The 18,287-nt window shown below is 40.4% G+C and overlaps 1 protein-coding gene across 19 annotated transcripts in view; it reads right to left on the bottom strand.

The window, feature by feature from the left end:
• Positions 1-18,287, bottom strand: part of ptprsa (protein tyrosine phosphatase receptor type Sa) — a 230,675-nt gene that overhangs the window by 45,872 nt on the left and 166,516 nt on the right. For 9 of the 19 annotated variants that reach the window (XM_034882191.1, XM_034882194.1, XM_034882193.1 and 6 more), the window contains 8 exons: positions 15,892-16,161; positions 15,097-15,678; positions 14,211-14,347; positions 13,493-13,637; positions 6,006-6,326; positions 4,109-4,302; positions 2,432-2,458; positions 1,145-1,262 (listed from right to left, as the gene is read on the bottom strand). In XM_034882191.1, coding sequence (XP_034738082.1) covers positions 1,145-1,262; positions 2,432-2,458; positions 4,109-4,302; positions 6,006-6,326; positions 13,493-13,637; positions 14,211-14,347; positions 15,097-15,678; positions 15,892-16,161 — 1,794 coding nt within the window. Of the gene's footprint in view, positions 1-1,144; positions 1,263-2,431; positions 2,459-4,108; positions 4,303-6,005; positions 6,327-13,492; positions 13,638-14,210; positions 14,348-15,096; positions 15,679-15,891; positions 16,328-16,658; positions 16,670-18,287 lie in introns of those variants that run through there. The other 10 variants (XM_034882203.1, XM_034882205.1, XM_034882204.1 and 7 more) reach the window with 3 other exon arrangements.

Raw genomic sequence — 18,287 nt, 5'->3', positions numbered from 1 at the left:
AGAATGACTACCACCTCATCTCCAAAAAAGGCTGCTGATGCTTGACTTCTCCCCACCTCTCACCCCTTCTTCCATTTATCTTGGCCCCCTGGCATAAACCATTTCTTCAAACTTCAATAATAAAAAGGAGAGGCTTTCCCTCTGAGGGACAGACAGAGTTTGCTAGACTGGCATATCAGTCAGCTGGCACTGACAGGAGGATGAAGAGTGAGACGTGGGACAGCACTCACTCAAGCCCCATTGACAGCGTCGTACTTCCGGATACCTGTAACACACACCTGTAAGGATTTGGGAAATTTGCCTATGTTTGTGTGCGTCTATTGTGGGTCTATTGTTGTGTTTATTTTCATGATTGTATCACAGTATGGGTCAGCTTATACTTTTTGTATTGTGTGTGGGATCAGTAGTGGAGACAGCAATTGCTCATGAGTATGTGTGAGCAACTAGGTAAGTATGCAGGCGTTTGTGTGTATATATAAGTATGTATGCAGTTGTGTACATATTGGCTCTCTGAAGCCTCCCAAAGCCGACTGGCACAGATGCTCACACAAAAAGGACACTCCTATCTTGGCTTGATGCCTTACATTCTCTCAAGGCAGGCTTTCACACTTTCACAGCCAGTCTCACAGTTTTAGATCATGTTCATGGTAACTAAGCTGCAAGCTTCCACACAGGCTCAAGCGGTCCAGTTAAACTGGCGTGTCTACCGATGGTAACGAGGGAAAAAACTGAAGAGGACAAGGCTTTGTAGTGTGCAGGCAATAGCCTCCAGCATGTTATCCTTAAAGTGCAAAGCAACGACCCAACAGGGTTTTTCAAGCTGTCATAATCTGTCTGAAAAATCTACCACGCACCTCATACCACCTCCTTGATCTCTAACAATCTACGGATAGTCTTTTGAACATGATTCAAATGATAAATGCTGCCCTGGTAGAATCAAACATCAACTTAACTGACTGAACTGTTCTTGAAGATTTACTTCAGATTCCTTTATTTACAATTGTTCTTTAAATAGAGATGTTGAAAAAATGAATGATAAGAAACCCCTGAGCAGGGTACCCTTCAGCCACAGGCTGAAAAAGAATACTATGTATTGCTGTCTGAACAAAGTTTCTGTAAACAAACAAATAAATGATGTACTGACCTGCCCCTTTGGTCACCACCAGTTTTGGTTTGCTCCGGGCTCCATCCCCCTTGGTGGTGTATGCTGCCACCGTAATGGAGTAAGTGGTGTCCGGCTTGAGTCCTCCAATGACCATTTCCTATGGGACACAGGGAAGAGACAGGAAAATGTCAAAATTTTGTCTTGAGTTTCTAACTATTTGACCCCCGTTCATGGAGTTTAGACTTGTAGAATATTAATCTTTGTGAAGTGTCTCCTGATGCTCTTTATTTATTTTCAAAAGACATGCATTAAATGAAATGTATCCCCCACATGTAATGGGAGACAATTCCATTAAGTAAATCCTGAGAGTAGCCAAGGTGGAGGAGGGACATTAGGTATGTAAGTGGAAAATCCCCTCCCCTTCCCCCTTGTTCCTTTAGCAATATTCCAATCAACAACTTAACTTTGTGTTAAATGCATGATGAATACATCCTGCCCATCCACTGTTTTTAACCTCAGCCATTAAGTTTCCTTGAGTCCTCTTCAAAGAGAGGCTTCCGATCAATTCTAATGAATCTTTCAGAGGAGCAGGTTTGAACGAATGCAGAATGAGGTTTTTAACATTCTGGTTGGAAGAAGGACGGGAGAGGTCAATAAAGGTAAACGAGCAATAAGTACTCTCTTGTACTGTTAACGTAATGCACTGGACTGGGGTATCAAATCTGGCTTCAAAATAATGGTGTTTTAAAAAGATCTGCAGTTCTGATTGATAATTAAGAGTGTGATAAGGATTTTGTTTGTAGGTGTCAAGGGTCATACATGAAAGTTATGTTAAAAGTATTTTCAATAAAAGAGATACAAAAAAGTGTGTGAACTCAAGGCAGCACAGTAATTCTAAGGCACCACATTGAAAATTAAATAATATGGTTTAAGCACGCACAAAAATAAGAAGAAAAAAAATACACACCACCAGAGCACAAGACAAAATATTCTGTATCCACACACAAACAGACACACACACACACACAGCATGACACAAGTAGCAATAGCACTCCAGGCACAGTGGATATTGCATCAACCATCATTTTGTAGAAGCTAGCTGGCAATTCAAGTTTGTCCTTTTTTCCTTAGCAGCATATGAAGGTAGTGTGTAGGTTGGCTGGCCAGAAAGCTAAGGTGAAACCTCTGAGCCACTTTGTTATCCAAACGTATTAAATAAAGATTGAAGAGGGTTGTAAAAACAGCAAATCAAACCAGGTTGGTGCAATACCCACTGTTCATACCCGTTCAGCTACACAAAGCACTCAGGCGAAACTTCATACTCACATATTCAGCTGTATCGTCCGTTTCCCACTAACCCCCCCGCCAAAAAGGAGAGCACAGGAGAGAGAGCAGTATTTTTTTTAAAGAAAGAGAGAGAAAAGAAAGGGAAGAAATAGGATTGTGAGGGACGGGGGAATTAGAGGTCTAGGAGCAAAGGGTTGGTATCAGAAATAGTTCACTGGTTTTGTGAGGTCAGGACAGAGAAGCTGTTTGAAACTTTGTTATGAGGAGCAGCTGAAAAAAAGCTGAGAGTTGTACAGGTCTGCTCGCAGGGCCTGAAGATACTGAAACCAATTAACTGTGCAGCCAATAATGAGCTACCTCAGGGTTACTGTAAACCATTGATAGATACAGCCAGTAGTGATATTAAATTGCAGCTTTATTGATTAGCTCACTTTTAACTATACTAACAGATATATTAGCTTGCACAGAATTCTTGCTGGATTCTCACGTTATCAGATCACACAAGAATTGTGGGTTCAGATATCACACAAAAATCCATCTTGTCAGGCTTCAAGTAATGCATTTGAGTCTGAACTACCAGCTTACCGAATAAATCGGCGTGGAGTGAGGAGCTACTGGCAGCTGCGTGCGTGTTTATGTTTAAGTACTTGTGACCGCCACGACTGTTCATTTAAAACAATGGCGGATGTGATAGACAGATGATCTAATCACTGCCAGGTATTTTTTGAAAGTTTCCAATGATGGCTTCTTAGATGGTTCTGTGTAACAAACCATCTGGCGCATCAAGATATTTTGGCCAGGCATTCTTTGTTGACTACTGAGTGCATGCATTGCTTGGAGTGATACTGGTGGCGTTTGGCCAATATGGAAAAAATTGATTTTCATTAAATCATTCACAAAATTTGTAGAATTACATACAGCTATTCTTTTCTGTGTTGTTTACCCTATTGCTTTAAGGGTTACAATTTCCATTTGGATGATTGCTACAGTCATTTTGGCAGAATTCCTTCAACACGTTTTGTAAAAAGAAAAAAGGGCCATTATACAGAGCTCCATTACAATTTTAGCTGTCTGTGGAGGCTGATTTTTGGTGAAATGTTTCATGCCAATTTTACTTCCTCACCCACCCCCCACCCCTTTTCCACAAATACAGAATACTATAATCAGCATTTTCTCTGAGTCTTTGTGTTTGATACAAGCACACAAACAGAGAGTTCATGGCATATGTTGCCATAAAGCAAGAGTCTAGACATTCCAAATAAAAGCCATGGAGGCAGAAGAGGGAGGACAAGAGGAGCGAAGCTTTGATTACAGTTCTTGTTGTAGGCTGAGGGGAAAATAATATTACAGCAATATGAAATGAAATCCAAGAGGGAGCAGCACCCATATAACTTCCCATACTACAGCAAAGCCACAACAGTGAGGATGAAGAACACAATTTGCAGTCTATGTGAGAAAAAAAATTGGGAAAAGTTTCTTTGAAATGTCCACTGAGGATTTCATTATTGCGTCATTATTGTGGTGTTTTAATCTGCTTAATTGGTAACGTCTCTTTGTATCACAATTGACAAAGATATTCAGAGGCAGACTGGGCATATTTGCTATTTAATGTGAGCAAAAGCTGCATTGATGCATGGTATAATCATGCTTTGAGGTGGAATTTAAAATAGTTTGATATAACTGACTCATACTAAGGAAAGTGAAAGATTGTCATACCTGGGCATCGGCCAGCATTACGTCTTTGATGAGGGGCAGGCCCCTTGACTCGCCGTTTTCCACACGCACATAGTGGACCTGGTAGCCACGGATCTGACCGTGCTGCTTGCCCGGCGTCAGGGAGCGCCACATCACCTTTAGGGCTGTGGAGTTTAGGACCTCCACCTCCACTCGCCTGGGAGGAGCCCCAGGAACTGTGGATCACAAAAAAAAAAAAATCAGATCCAGATCCCAATCACAATTTTCAGATATTAGTGGGAAATTGAGAAGTAGATGTTCCTGGTTCAACAAGTGCAATAAACAAACAATACTGTGTCTCAATACTGTGTAAAATTGCTCTACAACCTTCACTCTATTAATAAGAGGAATGCAGGATGAAAGAGGCACATACAACTGTGTCATGGCAATAAGAAACCCCTGACTAACACATGCACACATGGCATGTATTGAACATACCAACAACTAGCAAGAATGATAAATAATAACAAAAAAACAACAAACACACTGTGAGTCTGCATCAGTCTTCCTGCAGAATAATATCCGCCACCACACACATACAAACACCACTTTCTCCTGTCTCCTCCACCTTTTCAATATGTGTCTGCTGTGTCTGTCTGCCATCAGCAGAAAGCTCTCAGTCATAATGACAGGCCTTTATGGAAGACCTTGCTTCTAGGCCTTTTGGTGTGCCATGGACTGGCCCTTTCTGAGATGGATGTGCCATTAACAGAACTCTTACACTCAAACTGCTTCCATTTGCTCGTCCACAAACACTTCAAGTCCCCTTCTTACCCCCTATATCACAACCCCATTTCCTCCCTATCTCCCCAGGATCATGCACCACTCTTGTTTATTACCAAAATCCTTTTTACCTTTAGCCCCGACAGTTTTTTTAAACCTGGGACTACTCTATAACACGTTACTATTGTAACGACACCAAAAAATCTGTTATAGCTATTGCCAGTGCGCTGTTTGCCCTGCAAATCCTGATACTAGTGTCTTTTAAAACAGGAATGATGAATTTAAGCTTGTCTCTACTGCTGCTCTCGTTGTTCATCAGTCAGAAAAATTCTTAAAACGCTGTGGTTGTGAAATGGATCGTGGAGAATAGAAGTCGATGTCGGGCCATCCGTCAGTGATTCAGATGTGCTGCGACTGGGCTAACATCTTTACTTGTCATTTTACATATTTTATTGGTCAACTGCTTTTCTCCTTTGTCATTTGTTTTCTGCTAACCAACTTAGATCATGTACTCTTTTAATGTTGATAGGTTTTTTGCAAACATCTTGGCTTTTCAAAGCACACTCTATCTATTAAGTACCTAACTGATACATACTGGTGTACAGGAAAGTGTATGAAATGAACCTCCAACCAACTGTTGCCCCCATAAATGCCCAGAACGATACGGCCTTGCTGTGTATAGCACTCATAAATGCTTATTACTCTCAGCTGAGCAATGCAATACTGTTAAAAGCTTCAGATAGAGGCAGAATATGGGATGTGGCAGCTATTATGAATTACATTTTGTTAGTTATGTTTTAATAGCAATACACTTGATTTCCCAAGTGTTATTTCTTATTAAGTATGTTCCTCTGGTTTGAACTGCTGTATGTGGTCCTGATACTTATGGTCACAATGTTGGTATGCTTCTGAACACAATTCTACCAATACTAAATTAAATGCATTTGTAAAAGTATTTTGACATCTGAATGAGGTCTCGAATTGCTAACAAATTCTAATGGACGCTTGTAAGATGACACATGCTCCACCTGCATGTATGCAACGATTCACACACATACAGAAGTAAACAGCCAAGGGCACACTCACCATCTTACTAACAAACAATACCTTTGTTACTAAATTGAGTTTAGCCTCTACACATTAGAGATTCAAGTACCGTCTTCGTCTGTGCGGCAGATCAGGGGAGCGCTTTCAGGGCCTGGACCAATCACAGTGGATGCGGACACAGTGATACGGTACTGGGTCCACTTCTCCAATCGCTGCAGCAGCACCTGCTCTGCAGTGGCAGGGACTGTAGGCTCCTCCATGGGCTCCCCGTCGTCACTGCCGCCTTCTGATGAGCCCACCACCTGGTAGCGCACGTTATAACCCGCCAGGACACCGTTCTGACTCTTCAAAGGCGGGGGGCGCCAACTTACCAGCAGGGTGGTGGAGCTGGTGCTGCTGCACTTAATGTCTTGAGGGGGGGCGGAGGGCTCTGGTGAGGTGGAAAGGACAGGAGGGGGGGGAGAGGGGGGGGGGGGTCGAGGACGAGGAGGATGGGGAAGGGGGGAAGGTTGGGGTAAAAAACAAAAAAATAAAAAGATGGGAGAGATAAAGAAAATGATAAAAAGGATAAAAAAACAAACGATAAGAGTAATTCAAACCAAAAATTGCAAAACAAAACCAGAGGCAAAATATGTTAAAATAAAACTACAATCATCAAGCAAATGTCAACATAGGAGGCATAAATGAACAATGGCACAAGCTTTGGTAATAATGAATCAAGATGGCTACCCTAGCAAGCTACCTGGGGACAAGCAGGGGGCATGCAGACATGTTTGGTTCTGTCACGTTTTTCGGCATTAAGAAAAAAGCTTCACAGTTTTGAATTAATGCTCAAGCATTTTTGTATTACTGTTACTTAGGTAATAGACCTAGCAGAGTCTAACATTTTCATGAACAATTACTTGGATGTACCACAAAAATGAGACCATTATTAATAGTTATTATCATTACTATTGCAACACCATCATGATCAGCCCTTCTTACAACAGAACCCATTTATTTGTCCTGCAATGTATTACAATACAGGAGGTGGGACACTTTCTTGCTTATCTCATCTTTATTAAAGCCTGTACTCAATATTCTTAATGTTTCACAGGGCAGTGCCAGATGGGCAAGGATACCCACATCCATTGTCCATTTTATATTTGAGAACAAAGCTGACACTTAAGTCCTGAACAACTAAAAACTAGCAAGCAGGTGAGTTGTGGGCAGTCCAGTATGAGATAAGATATATTTGTTTAGTGTTAATGTCCATTGTTAGTCCAACTGATAATGAATTGATAAAGCTATTGTCATGTCAAATTTAAATTTAATAAGCATGATTAAACAATCCATTCAAAAAGCGTTTGTAATTTTTGTACTGGACATTTCACCCAACTTATCATGAGCTAAAACAAGTGATGTATTTCCTATGTATGAGCTAGCAGGGAGGTAGAGTAGTTTGTCTTCTTAAATTTTTTGCAGTGTAAAAGCTTTCCAACATGGTCGCTTTTATTTGTGTCTGAAGTGTTCTTCCAAAACATATTAAAACCTACACATCTGTGAACTTTCTAAATCAAATTCAATGCCTCTCGCTTCTAATCTGTGCCAAGCTCTTACACAGCTTGTGCTCTTCCAGAGAGTGTGCTCTCTGCAGAGCGCGATAAAATGTTTCACTTCTCATCCAGTTTGGTATTATATGGATAAAAAGACATGTACGAAATTATTTCTATCCAAGGATTCCTCTATCCCTATGGTTTTGTGTGAAAATCCTGTATATTCCCTCCATCTTGGTGTGACAAACCCAGTTCATTATTACATTTGTGTCTGTTATGTAAGGAAAACAATTGCACAATAATAAAAATAAAATGAAATACCACCAGAAGAAAAAGGCATTCCACACACAGGAACTCAGAAAATAACTCAAATGAAACCAATGGAAACAAGCAGCATATTCACATTCCAAAACAAAGGCTGAAGAAATAAATTATGAACTGAAGGAGGGTACTGGGAAATAAATTTCTCTGTAACCCAGGTGATTCAAAAGAAAGAACCACAACAGTTAAGGTTTAAAATGACAACTCATGAGAAAAAGTGGAAAAACAAGATACTCAGCATAAACAGAAAATGAAAAACATTTAACTTCTAAAAAAACAACAAACAAAAAGAAATCACAAGCATTGTTTGCATAATACGTACCTGACTCCCACAAATACTAAATTGTTAAGACTTTCTTACCGTCAGCACCTGACTACAGAGCGTGCTTACCCTATAGTCAGTGAACTGCAACACTTTCCCTCTCAGAAAGCATGCCAGAAATGTTGACATCAATCCCCATTTTTCCAATCAGTAAATAACACCTTTTATTTTGACTCATTGAGAGTTAGTTTTGGACCCAATTTGGGGTTATTGGGAGGGAGAGAGTTGGCTCTGTGCTTTTGCCAGGGCTGTTTAATACTCATGTATCTGTGGGCCGGAGGATCCACAAGACTGTGAGAGGGGGAAGACATAGGGGGAAAATTTGCTCCCAAGATATTCTTCACTTGGGCATGTACATAGACAACCATTACAGTTAAAAATGTGTTCAAATAAATCCCATTTCATAGCCATCTTCCTATGTATCTTTGTAAAGCTTACTGCCATTTTGAGAATGACAAGACACAAGAATAGAGGAAGCAAGATGGAAAGCTTGCATTTCTGAATTCATAAAAGTTTAATGATAGTGTTCGGTCACTTTGGGTAGAACAGCTTTAAAAAAAGAAAAAAAAAAGAAAAGAACTGAATGTTCCAGCACACAACAAATAGTGCAGGACCACAGCCACAGTTCCCAAAACCCTTCTCTGTGTCCAATGGGCTTATTTACTTACGGTCTTACTGGATTTTGCGTCTTTCAGCTTCTTTCCTCCACTCATATTGTATTTGCAAACTCTCCACCTCAAGAATGATTGCTCAGTTTTCAATCTTTGTGGTGCAGAGAAGGCTGTGAATCTGACAGGGGCCAGGCTATCACAGTGCACAGGCATCCTCATGCCTGATAAGGGTTTAAGACTTTTTATAAAGTACATATCCCATGAAGGCCAGTGGTAGGATTATGGATAGAATAACTATACAAGTACAAAAGAAGAAGCTCAGCTAATGCTTCACTTGAGGTTCTTTTGAAGCTTCCCTGAAAGAGTCTCCTAACTGCTATTTGACAAATAATTAGTCATGTCTGCATTCATATCCTTCTCTTTGACTTTTTAGTCTGTTGACTTTTTAGTCTGTTGTGATGTGACTAAGAGCTCTGGGTGTAGAGTCTGTAATGTCAAGTACTGGTGGCATACCTAATCATTATGACTGCCTTCAGAATAAAAGTGCATTTAGTGCAACATCCTCAGTGGATATAAATTACACACATTGCAGCAGCAGTTTAGCTACACAGGACATTATTCAATGTCTGTTGTCAAGTCTTAAAATGACACACATTGCCAATAGTTTTTGCTATCAGAGTATAAGCACACGTCTGCATTCGAATGGTATTTTCATTAGAAGCCTTGAATGACAGCATGTTTATATTTGTAGATCATTATGGAATTAATCCGCCCCATGCCAAATGGCTGTGCTGTGGCTCACACTAATATTCCAATATATCTAAAAACCTCCAGCAATTACAGTAAGTGGGGGGGCTAAACTGCTTGTTTGGATAAATACAGAGGATTTAAAATCTGCCACTTTAATTTGAGAGATAACACTTGACTGGCTACTGGCAGGTTCGAGGTATAATCTAACTGTGTAACAAAGCCTGACAATCCAGGGGCCTGGCTCATAGTTAATTGCAAAAGCAAAAAATGATTTATGAGGCTATCAAATGGGATTCTTATCTGCCACTCTGCGACCCTGCAATTCCCTAATACCCACTCCCAGGGTCCATCGCAGCCTTGCAATTGGGTAATATCTAGAGGAATACTGGGAGCCCTACCAGCTCTCAAGTTGTGGACCCACTCCGCCCATGTCTGAAAGGTCTCCCAAAGAAGACCTCTCAATGTGATCTGACTTTAGCAGCATACCCAAAGAGGCCTTGCTTCTAAATGAGGGCTACTGGTGTCAGTAACATCTTGTGAATTTATTTAAGCCTGCTGCAATATTGACCAAGAAAAGCCAATGAAACAATTGTGATGCCCTTTGAGTTGAGGAGTAATTTGGCATCACTCACGACGAAGAAAATAAAGACTGAGATCCATAAGAATTTTTTTGCAGTGGCTCTTCACGAGTTCTTAACAGAGTAGTCCCCATGACAACAGCCCCTGGTAATGCTGCTTTGACTGAGCACAAACTTCAACAATCTGCAAACATTTTGTACCACAGATAACGGCCAATAAAGCAAACAGGGAAATCATGTTGCCTGTCTTGATTTTACTTAGTGGAAAAGGGTTTCAGTCTGCCAAACATGTACTGGGTTCAAATTCAGGTTGCAATGGTGCTGTGAGTACAACATGGCCCTAACAATGCCAAAAGTAAACGCACAATATTTATTATACTATAGTAAATGTATAATAATATAAGTTGAATGCAGTCATTTCTTTTTTACTGCAGTGTATTTCATTTCGGGTCTTTTATCTGATCCCTCCTTAACATGCCATCAATCTTTGAGATTAGAGATTTTTTTGCAATGTATATATGGAACACATTTAGTAGTGCATCACCTATAGTGATCATACAGTGAACTCTGGAGCCCGGCTTGTGCACCTTTATTGCCCTTAAACTTGAGGCCACAGGGTTTCTGTTCACTTGCGTGTTCAAGTGTGGCCTAGTGTATGTATGCTTTGTTTATACAATATCATTTTTCAGTTTCTTTATCCAAAAGGCTGTAACACTGCATTGTAAAGACACTTAATTTAAGCTATGTCACAGGGCTCTTCACTGACTTGGATACATAGAGATGCTGCTATTCCTGACCTGAATGAGAAGCCAAACAGCAGACATATCAGAGTAATATTTAACCGGCTCATGGAAAAAAAGACTGCTTACTCTATGCTTCCAATTTATCTTGGTGTTTAAGAAAAACACCAAGGAAGAAAAACACAGTTAATTGAATTATTGTGCAGAGGTCTTTGAGAAAGGTTACGGCAGACTGAATCCCTAAACCTTGCAATCACTTACCTCAAAAGGGTCCAAATGATTAAGTTATTTATGTTGCGGAAAACATTTAGCTTTGTCTGACTTTAGCCTTCGACTTTTCTGACCTGAGCAGTGAAAAACCAAAGGATGTATCTCACACTTGCTTGAGCAGGGACACCATAGAAAGTAGAGTGGATAGAAAAGGTAAAGATGGCTGTTAACCCTACCAAAGAGTATTTGAAAATCATGTCATGGAAATGAGAACTTGTATGTATTACGTTTATTACTACTCTGAACATAAATTGAAATTTGTTTCCAGGACAGTAGTATCAAATGTCTGTGGTGGGCAAGCACACTGTATCAACAAACAGTTGCCTTTTCTATCCACTGTAGTTGTATGGATGAGGCAGTTGAAAGGAAGAGCCCCTTGTCTCAAGCAGAGACTTGAGAAAAGCCATCAGTTGGCCTAATTCTCCCCCATATTTGCTCAACGTGTAAGGGTATGTCAGTGATGTCTGCTCTGCCTGCTGAGCTGTTGTTTTTTGGGGCTATAGTGGACTTCACAGAGAAATGAACATAGCAGCAAGCTACTGTTTGGGGTGATGTCAAACCAATATTATTTTGTATAACCCAGAAAGTAATAGAAAATAATAAATAAATAAAAAGATCTAACTCAAAACTTTTTTTCAAAAGACTTAACTTAAAAGGAAGAGGACACAAAGTGAGCAAGGAGATGTCAAGCCATTCCAAGGAGAGCTTTTGTTCCATTGCACAGGAGAACAAGTGGCAAAGAGAGAAACACAGCTGGAATAGGGTGATGTAAGAGGAAGATAGGAGTGTATCGAATCCAATCAGCTTGCGGTTTACCGTTCAAGAACAAATGCAAAAACAGAAGTGAGGAAATCACACACACACACATCGGTGAGATGGGCACACTCGAGAGACGCCAAGACAGAAATGGGGCCGAATGAACATAAAGTATCGTCATGCCTGGACTGATCAAAGATCAAACAGTGATAGGTTCTGAACAGCACTCCCAATGGGCAGGAGTGAATGTTGCATGCAACTGGCGCTCTCCTCAGGGACTTTGCGCTGTCTGTGAAGCTTTGCTGCCCAGCATTACCAAAAAGAACTGTGAAGTGGTTGTTCCAAAGCCCCAGCCCAGATGTGGGGGTACATCCAACAAGTTGCACTAGTAGAAACAGAAAATGTGTTAAAAGAAGTCTACTCCCACCGCCATGGCTCTCCTTTGTCCCAGTAAAGGTCCTCTGCCAGTTTAATTAAGGAAGCCAGTGTGACAATGAATGTATAAATGCATCTTTGTCCTTGACTTTCAATATTCTGTATCAGCAGGATCCACAATGACTAGTTTTGCTCAGCCCCTAATTGCCTAAATCTAGTTACATGTGCAATGTTCTTTACCGTTCATATACCATGATTGTAATAAATGTCAATACATATGATTATTAATCTTTGTCAGCTGTGTAAATCCAAAAGATAAACTGTCATCCCAGCAGGCCTTAACTGTAGCTACAAAGATTGGATAGGTTTGGGGTATTTCTTTTCTCTACAGCTTGCACTTCTGCAAGTTATTTTATCACTCCTTTTATTTTTAGCTGGCATGTTTAAATAACAAAATGTTTAACATATAAATACATAAATTATTGTGTTGTTGCCATCTGTAAAATAAACAATCAGTGCAGAACTGATATACTGAAATAAATTCAGGCAGTGGGCATGTGAGTACTTTTATTGACATCTGATTTTTGTTTCTTTGATGATAAACTCAATGCCAAATTCTCCCTCCTCAATTCAAATTCAGTTCATAAGAGAGCCTTGGCGGTCTTATAGGAGAGCTGACATGTTTTGTGTCTCTGTGACACTGAAGAAAGTGCACTTGCTGTTGACAAAGAAAAAGCAAATATGAACAAAAATGAAAGATAATAATAATAATAAAAAAATTGACACAATTGTCAGTCCACGTTGACTTGATTTGCATGAAAAAGGCTCCATAAACTCACGCATATTTGGCACCAGAGCCAGGTCAGTAACGGTAATTCTAAAGTGAATTTAGCCATTTGAATCTTAATTTCAACCTTAACTTTCCACAAAACAAACAATTTATTGTGTTAATGTAGTTTAAGATAAGGCATAAAATACCATAGTCAAGTTGTCACATTGAGGTGGACAAAATCAAGATCAAATGCAAAAAATACTTGTTTTTAGCAAGAATTCAACATGTTAGTTAATTCAGTTAGTTATGCAGTCCATCATTTTTCAAGACAGAATCTTTGAATTCTGATTATGTCTAGGAAAAGGACAGTCAAAGTTCAAATGATGATGCAGTTATACATCACAGAAAATGAAGTTGACAAGATCCAGTAAAAGGAAAAAGCACATAACCTCATTAGAATTCACTTATGGGCATAAAATCATTTAACTGCTTTAAGGGGGGGAACCCTCTTTGTAAGCCAACCCACAAAGAGAACAGGAGACAAGACTGAATAAATGGCTACATACTGGCTTGCAAGGTCTTCTGTGATATGTCATTGGTGAAGGCTCCAATGCCTTTGTTCGAGATGGCTGCCAGGGAGAAGTGGTACTCTGTGTTTGGGCGGAGATTTTCCACAACATATGAAGATGTGGGTCCAAATGTTTTCTTCATCTATTGGTGGAGAGTATTGTTATTAACAAGTCTGATTTAAAATATACTGCACAAAATTATGAACGCAACATTTTTGGTTTTTGCCCCCATTTTTCATGAGCTGAACTCAACAATCAAAGACATTTTCTATGTACACAAAAGGCTTATTTCTCTCAAATATTGTTTACAAATCTGTCTAAATCTGTGTTAGTGAACACTTCTGCTTTGTTGAGATAATCCATACACCTCACAGGTGGCATATTAAAATGCTGATTAGATAGCATGATTATTGCAGAGGTGTGCCTTAGGCTGGCCACAATAAGAGGTCACCTTAAAATCTGCAGTTTTGGGGGAGGGTTGGTCTAAAAACCAGTCAGTATCTGGTGTTAGGGTTCATCTCTCTCTCTCTCTCGAACTGACTGCAGTTTGTCGAACCCTAACCCGGCCCTTGAGTTTAGCTCATGAAAAATGGGGGCACAAAGTGTTGGGTTTATAATTTTGTTCAGTAAAGTTACAGAAGAACTTAACGTTGGAACATTAAGGAATAATGGATAGCTCTCACTGCACAAGGTACTGAAAATCAAAATGAAATACCTGGGTTCCAAAACTGCCTTCCATGTAGCGAAGTTCATAATTTATTATTCCTTCTTTCTCATAGGCAGCTTCCCAGGTTAGTTCAATGCTGGTATCAGACACAGCACCAACCTGGAATTTGGATGGTTGACCTGGAACTAAAGAACATAGCAAAGACATGTTGCACCATTGCAGGATATGTTACTACTAGAAATGTATGTTATATACAAGGGAAGGATACAGCATAGTTTGCACTGGAAAAAGGTCCTAAGAATATGTCAATGAAGTTTTTTTTCCTGTTCAGTGATTTCTTAAGAAAAGAGCATATTTATACACTAACATGATGAGTATAATGTGATTTGGCACACAATGGAAGAGGATTTATTGGTATTAAATTGAAAGGAATAGATTATTGTGAAGTACAAAAGTTTGTGCCCCAGTGGGAAGCTGGTACAGAGTGCTCTACTTAGTGTGGGGTCTCTGCAGTTGGAGGTGCCTCCTTGACCTAGCATGGACGGAGTGATTTTTTTCAGCCCTGAAACCAATTTTGGTGAGCTCCCAGACTTTGGTTCTTTCTCAACTTTTGCTGCTCATTTCTATACTGCCATGATCAAACGGATTTCTGTCATCATTTGGCTGCAGATGTGTGAGTGAACCTTGCATACGAGGAGAGAAAACTTGTCTCTCTGGCAGCAGGCACAGTCTAAAGTTTCAGAAAATGTGCTGCTGATACACAAAAACAGCATTGTTCATTGGTTGTCCAAGTCTTCTCCTTAAGTAGAAGGCTGGTTAACAAATGTAGCATTCACCAGGTTCTGTATAAACTAATTCAAATTTAACTAACAACTGGGTTTAAGCATTACAGAGGTGCATATTGTATTCACACTTTCTAGCAGAATAACCTTACCTCCTTGCAGTACTTTGACATGGATGGGCTCCGAGAAGGGTCCGTCTCCTACAGAGGTGAATGCTAGGACTTTGATTGTGTATGTCTCTTGAGGAACCAGGCTCTGGATAGTGGTGATGATGCTGTCCTGGACATTATGGATCTGCCAAAGGCTCATGGGTTGGTTGTCGTCCATGGTGTAATAAACGCGGTATCCCTTGATCTGTCCATTGGGCTCCTCGGGCTCTTCCCAGCGCACCATCATGGTGTTTTGGGATATGATCTGGGCCTGGATGTTTCGTGGTGGACTGGCAGGGGCCTGTTCACCAGTCCGGGTTTCTACTGGCTCACTGGGAGGACCCTGGCCAATTGTGTTGACGGCTGAGACACGGATTTCATACTCTGTGTTAGGGTAGAGGCCACCAATGCTGTAACGTGTAGTGGTGATGTCGTCCACCGTCTCATACTTGCTGTCTGGGGACTTGGCCCTATACTGGATAATATAGTAAGTCACTGGGTCTGGGTTGCCCGAGTCCCAGGTAATGGTCACACTTGTGGCAGTAGTTTCAGTAACTACAGGAGTACCTGGAGGCTTGGGGAGAGCTGTTACGGTGACAAAACAGGAAGAAAAGGGGAGACAGTCACTTATCAAAACAGTGACTAATTTAAGAAGAGTAAAGGAAAACTTGGGAATTCCTTCACAATGGACATTATAAAATACACATTGTAACCACAATTTTCTGTACATCATTCAGACTAAACTGAAGTTATTCTTCATCATGAGTAAACCTCTCCACAAGCACAGTTATCTCTTACATTTGACAGTGATCTGCGCCACAGCTTCAATGATGCCAAGGCTGCTCATGGCCACACAGGTGTAGTTTGCTGACTCACGGACGCTGCTCAGTTCAAGAACATTCCTGCCCACTGGCATCTCATCCTCCGGTGTCAAATCCTCTGAGTTCAGCATCCACTTGACGTAAGGCATGGGCGACCCCACCGCCACACATGTTATGTTCACACTGCCACCGGGCATAATTTCCTGACTCGTTGGTGGAATGGAGAAGCGAGGAGGCACCCGCCGGACTGGGGGAAGGCATGAGGAAGGGAGAAGATGACAAAACAGGGAAAGGGATTTAAAAAAAGAGAGAGAAGTAACAAGAGAGGCCGATGAAAATGGACCCTTGTCAAGGAAATACTTAACACAAAAGGTTCAACATGATACATGTGAACTGAAACACAAAAAAGTAGACTTTTCAAAACATAAAAACAATATACAAATAAAGAGAAGGAACTAAACTAACAGAACTGCGTCAACAACAAAGTAGATTAACAATAAAGCAACGATTCATAGCAACAAGGTTCCATTGACCAAAATTTGACCCATCACAGCACAATTAAAGACACAAAAATCTATTACGAGTTTCTCATCTTTGGAGCTGAACTGCTGACATATATACAACTATGGCATAACCTAATCACAAAGTATGAAGGTGTATAGTAAAGGCCATGTGATAATGCTATCACATAAAGCCACCATGGCAACCTGGAACTTCCTGTCCTCTCAGGCACACATGCCAAACAGGAAGTAGACCATTACAGGCTTCTCCCACAGCACAGGAAGTATAGGGTTACTGGGCTATTGACCATCTCTACGAGATCTCTAAACACATTCTAGCACAAGTTTACACTTGACCTGTCTCTTCTACCTAGGTGTCTTAAAGATGAGAAACTTTAATCAGATTTTTGTGGTTTAGGGTAGATCCACTGGACAAAGCCTTATTAAGATCTGACACGGTTCCATTGATAGATGCAGCTATCAGTTTCACAGACAGCATGCATAAATAGACCGAGATAAATTAGGAGTAAATGATAACAAAATCAGATATAAAAATTGAGATAAAATGCATTGAGGAATATAACTGAAGGGTCGCTAGCATGCCCAGACAAAAGACGATTGGAGAGGAAAGAAGAAATACAAGATAGAGGTTTAAGCATCTGAGGAGAGGAGAGGAAGAAAGGGAACAGAGGAGCAAATAGTGACAGAGGAAGAAAAGGAGAGGGAAGGTTTGGAGAAGGGTGAAGGGGGGTCACCCGCTTCAATGCTGTGTAAACTTTGTTTTTCTCCAGCAAATGTGACAAAATGTGATGGTGGCACATTGTCACATCGCACTCCCAGTTAACACAAAATAAGTATTGAGGAACAAGGTGTGTGCCTAGAAATACATAGAAAAACTAGTAGTTGTAGCTAGAGAGGCTACTATCACAGAGTGTTGGAGTCAAGAAACAGAACTGGATTACCAGGGAGGTGAAATCCAGAGAACAAGAAAGAGAGATTGAGGGAAAGGGAAAGAGAAAGGTAGATGAATAGGGGCAAAATGACAGCTAAGAGAGGGAGACAGGGAGGACCTCAAAACTCATGGATAGGAGTTGAGTGAAAGGAGGTTGATAATGAGTCTGAGACGCGGAGGAAGGGCGTGTAAGATATTGTGTACTTGTATGTGTGTGTATGTGTATATACATATATGTATATATTTTCTGTGTTGGTGTAGGTATGAGTGTGCGTGTGTACAGTATGCAAGAGTTAGGAAATGAAAGAGTATGAGTTAGCAAAAACAGTGTGTTCATGAGAGGCATCCCAGCAAGCACTTGACAAAGAGTGTCATGCAAGAAGCGGTTCAACACTAAATAAGCACACAATTTTCTAAGTCTTATATAACGCAGGATTTCTCTTGCCTATATAAATCTAAGGTGAGTCACATTTGGATTTGTTCTGCCTAAGCCAAGATGAAGTGGAGAATTGCCGATATTGCGGTTTGGTAAAATGTCAGAATTCCAACATAGATAATCATAGGAGAAACAAACATTTTATATGCCTGATAGTCCGGTGCCACTTTGTGAGGGAGGGAAAACCCTCTTCTGGTACATTACAAATGAAATATTAAGACTTTAACTTATCAACAAACATATTTAGGTTTTAAATCCAACAAAAAGATAGACAACAGATATGGACTACAACAGATGTCTATAACATCCACGTTTCACTATATTAAACAGCTTTTTAACTATCGCTGCAAACAAGCATATCTACATCTATTTAATGTCAAATTGTTTGTTGGGATGCAAAGAAGGTCAAAGAGAGATAAGCCAAGTAGTGCAGATGTATAAGTAACGATGAAGTCAATGGAAGAGCTGATTTAGAGACAGACAGA

Source organism: Etheostoma cragini, chromosome 9 (assembly GCF_013103735.1).
Source record: "Etheostoma cragini isolate CJK2018 chromosome 9, CSU_Ecrag_1.0, whole genome shotgun sequence".
Taxonomy (NCBI): domain Eukaryota; kingdom Metazoa; phylum Chordata; class Actinopteri; order Perciformes; family Percidae; genus Etheostoma; species Etheostoma cragini.
Note: the sequence above shows the minus strand (reverse complement) of the source record. Positions and strands in the feature narration are given on the sequence as shown.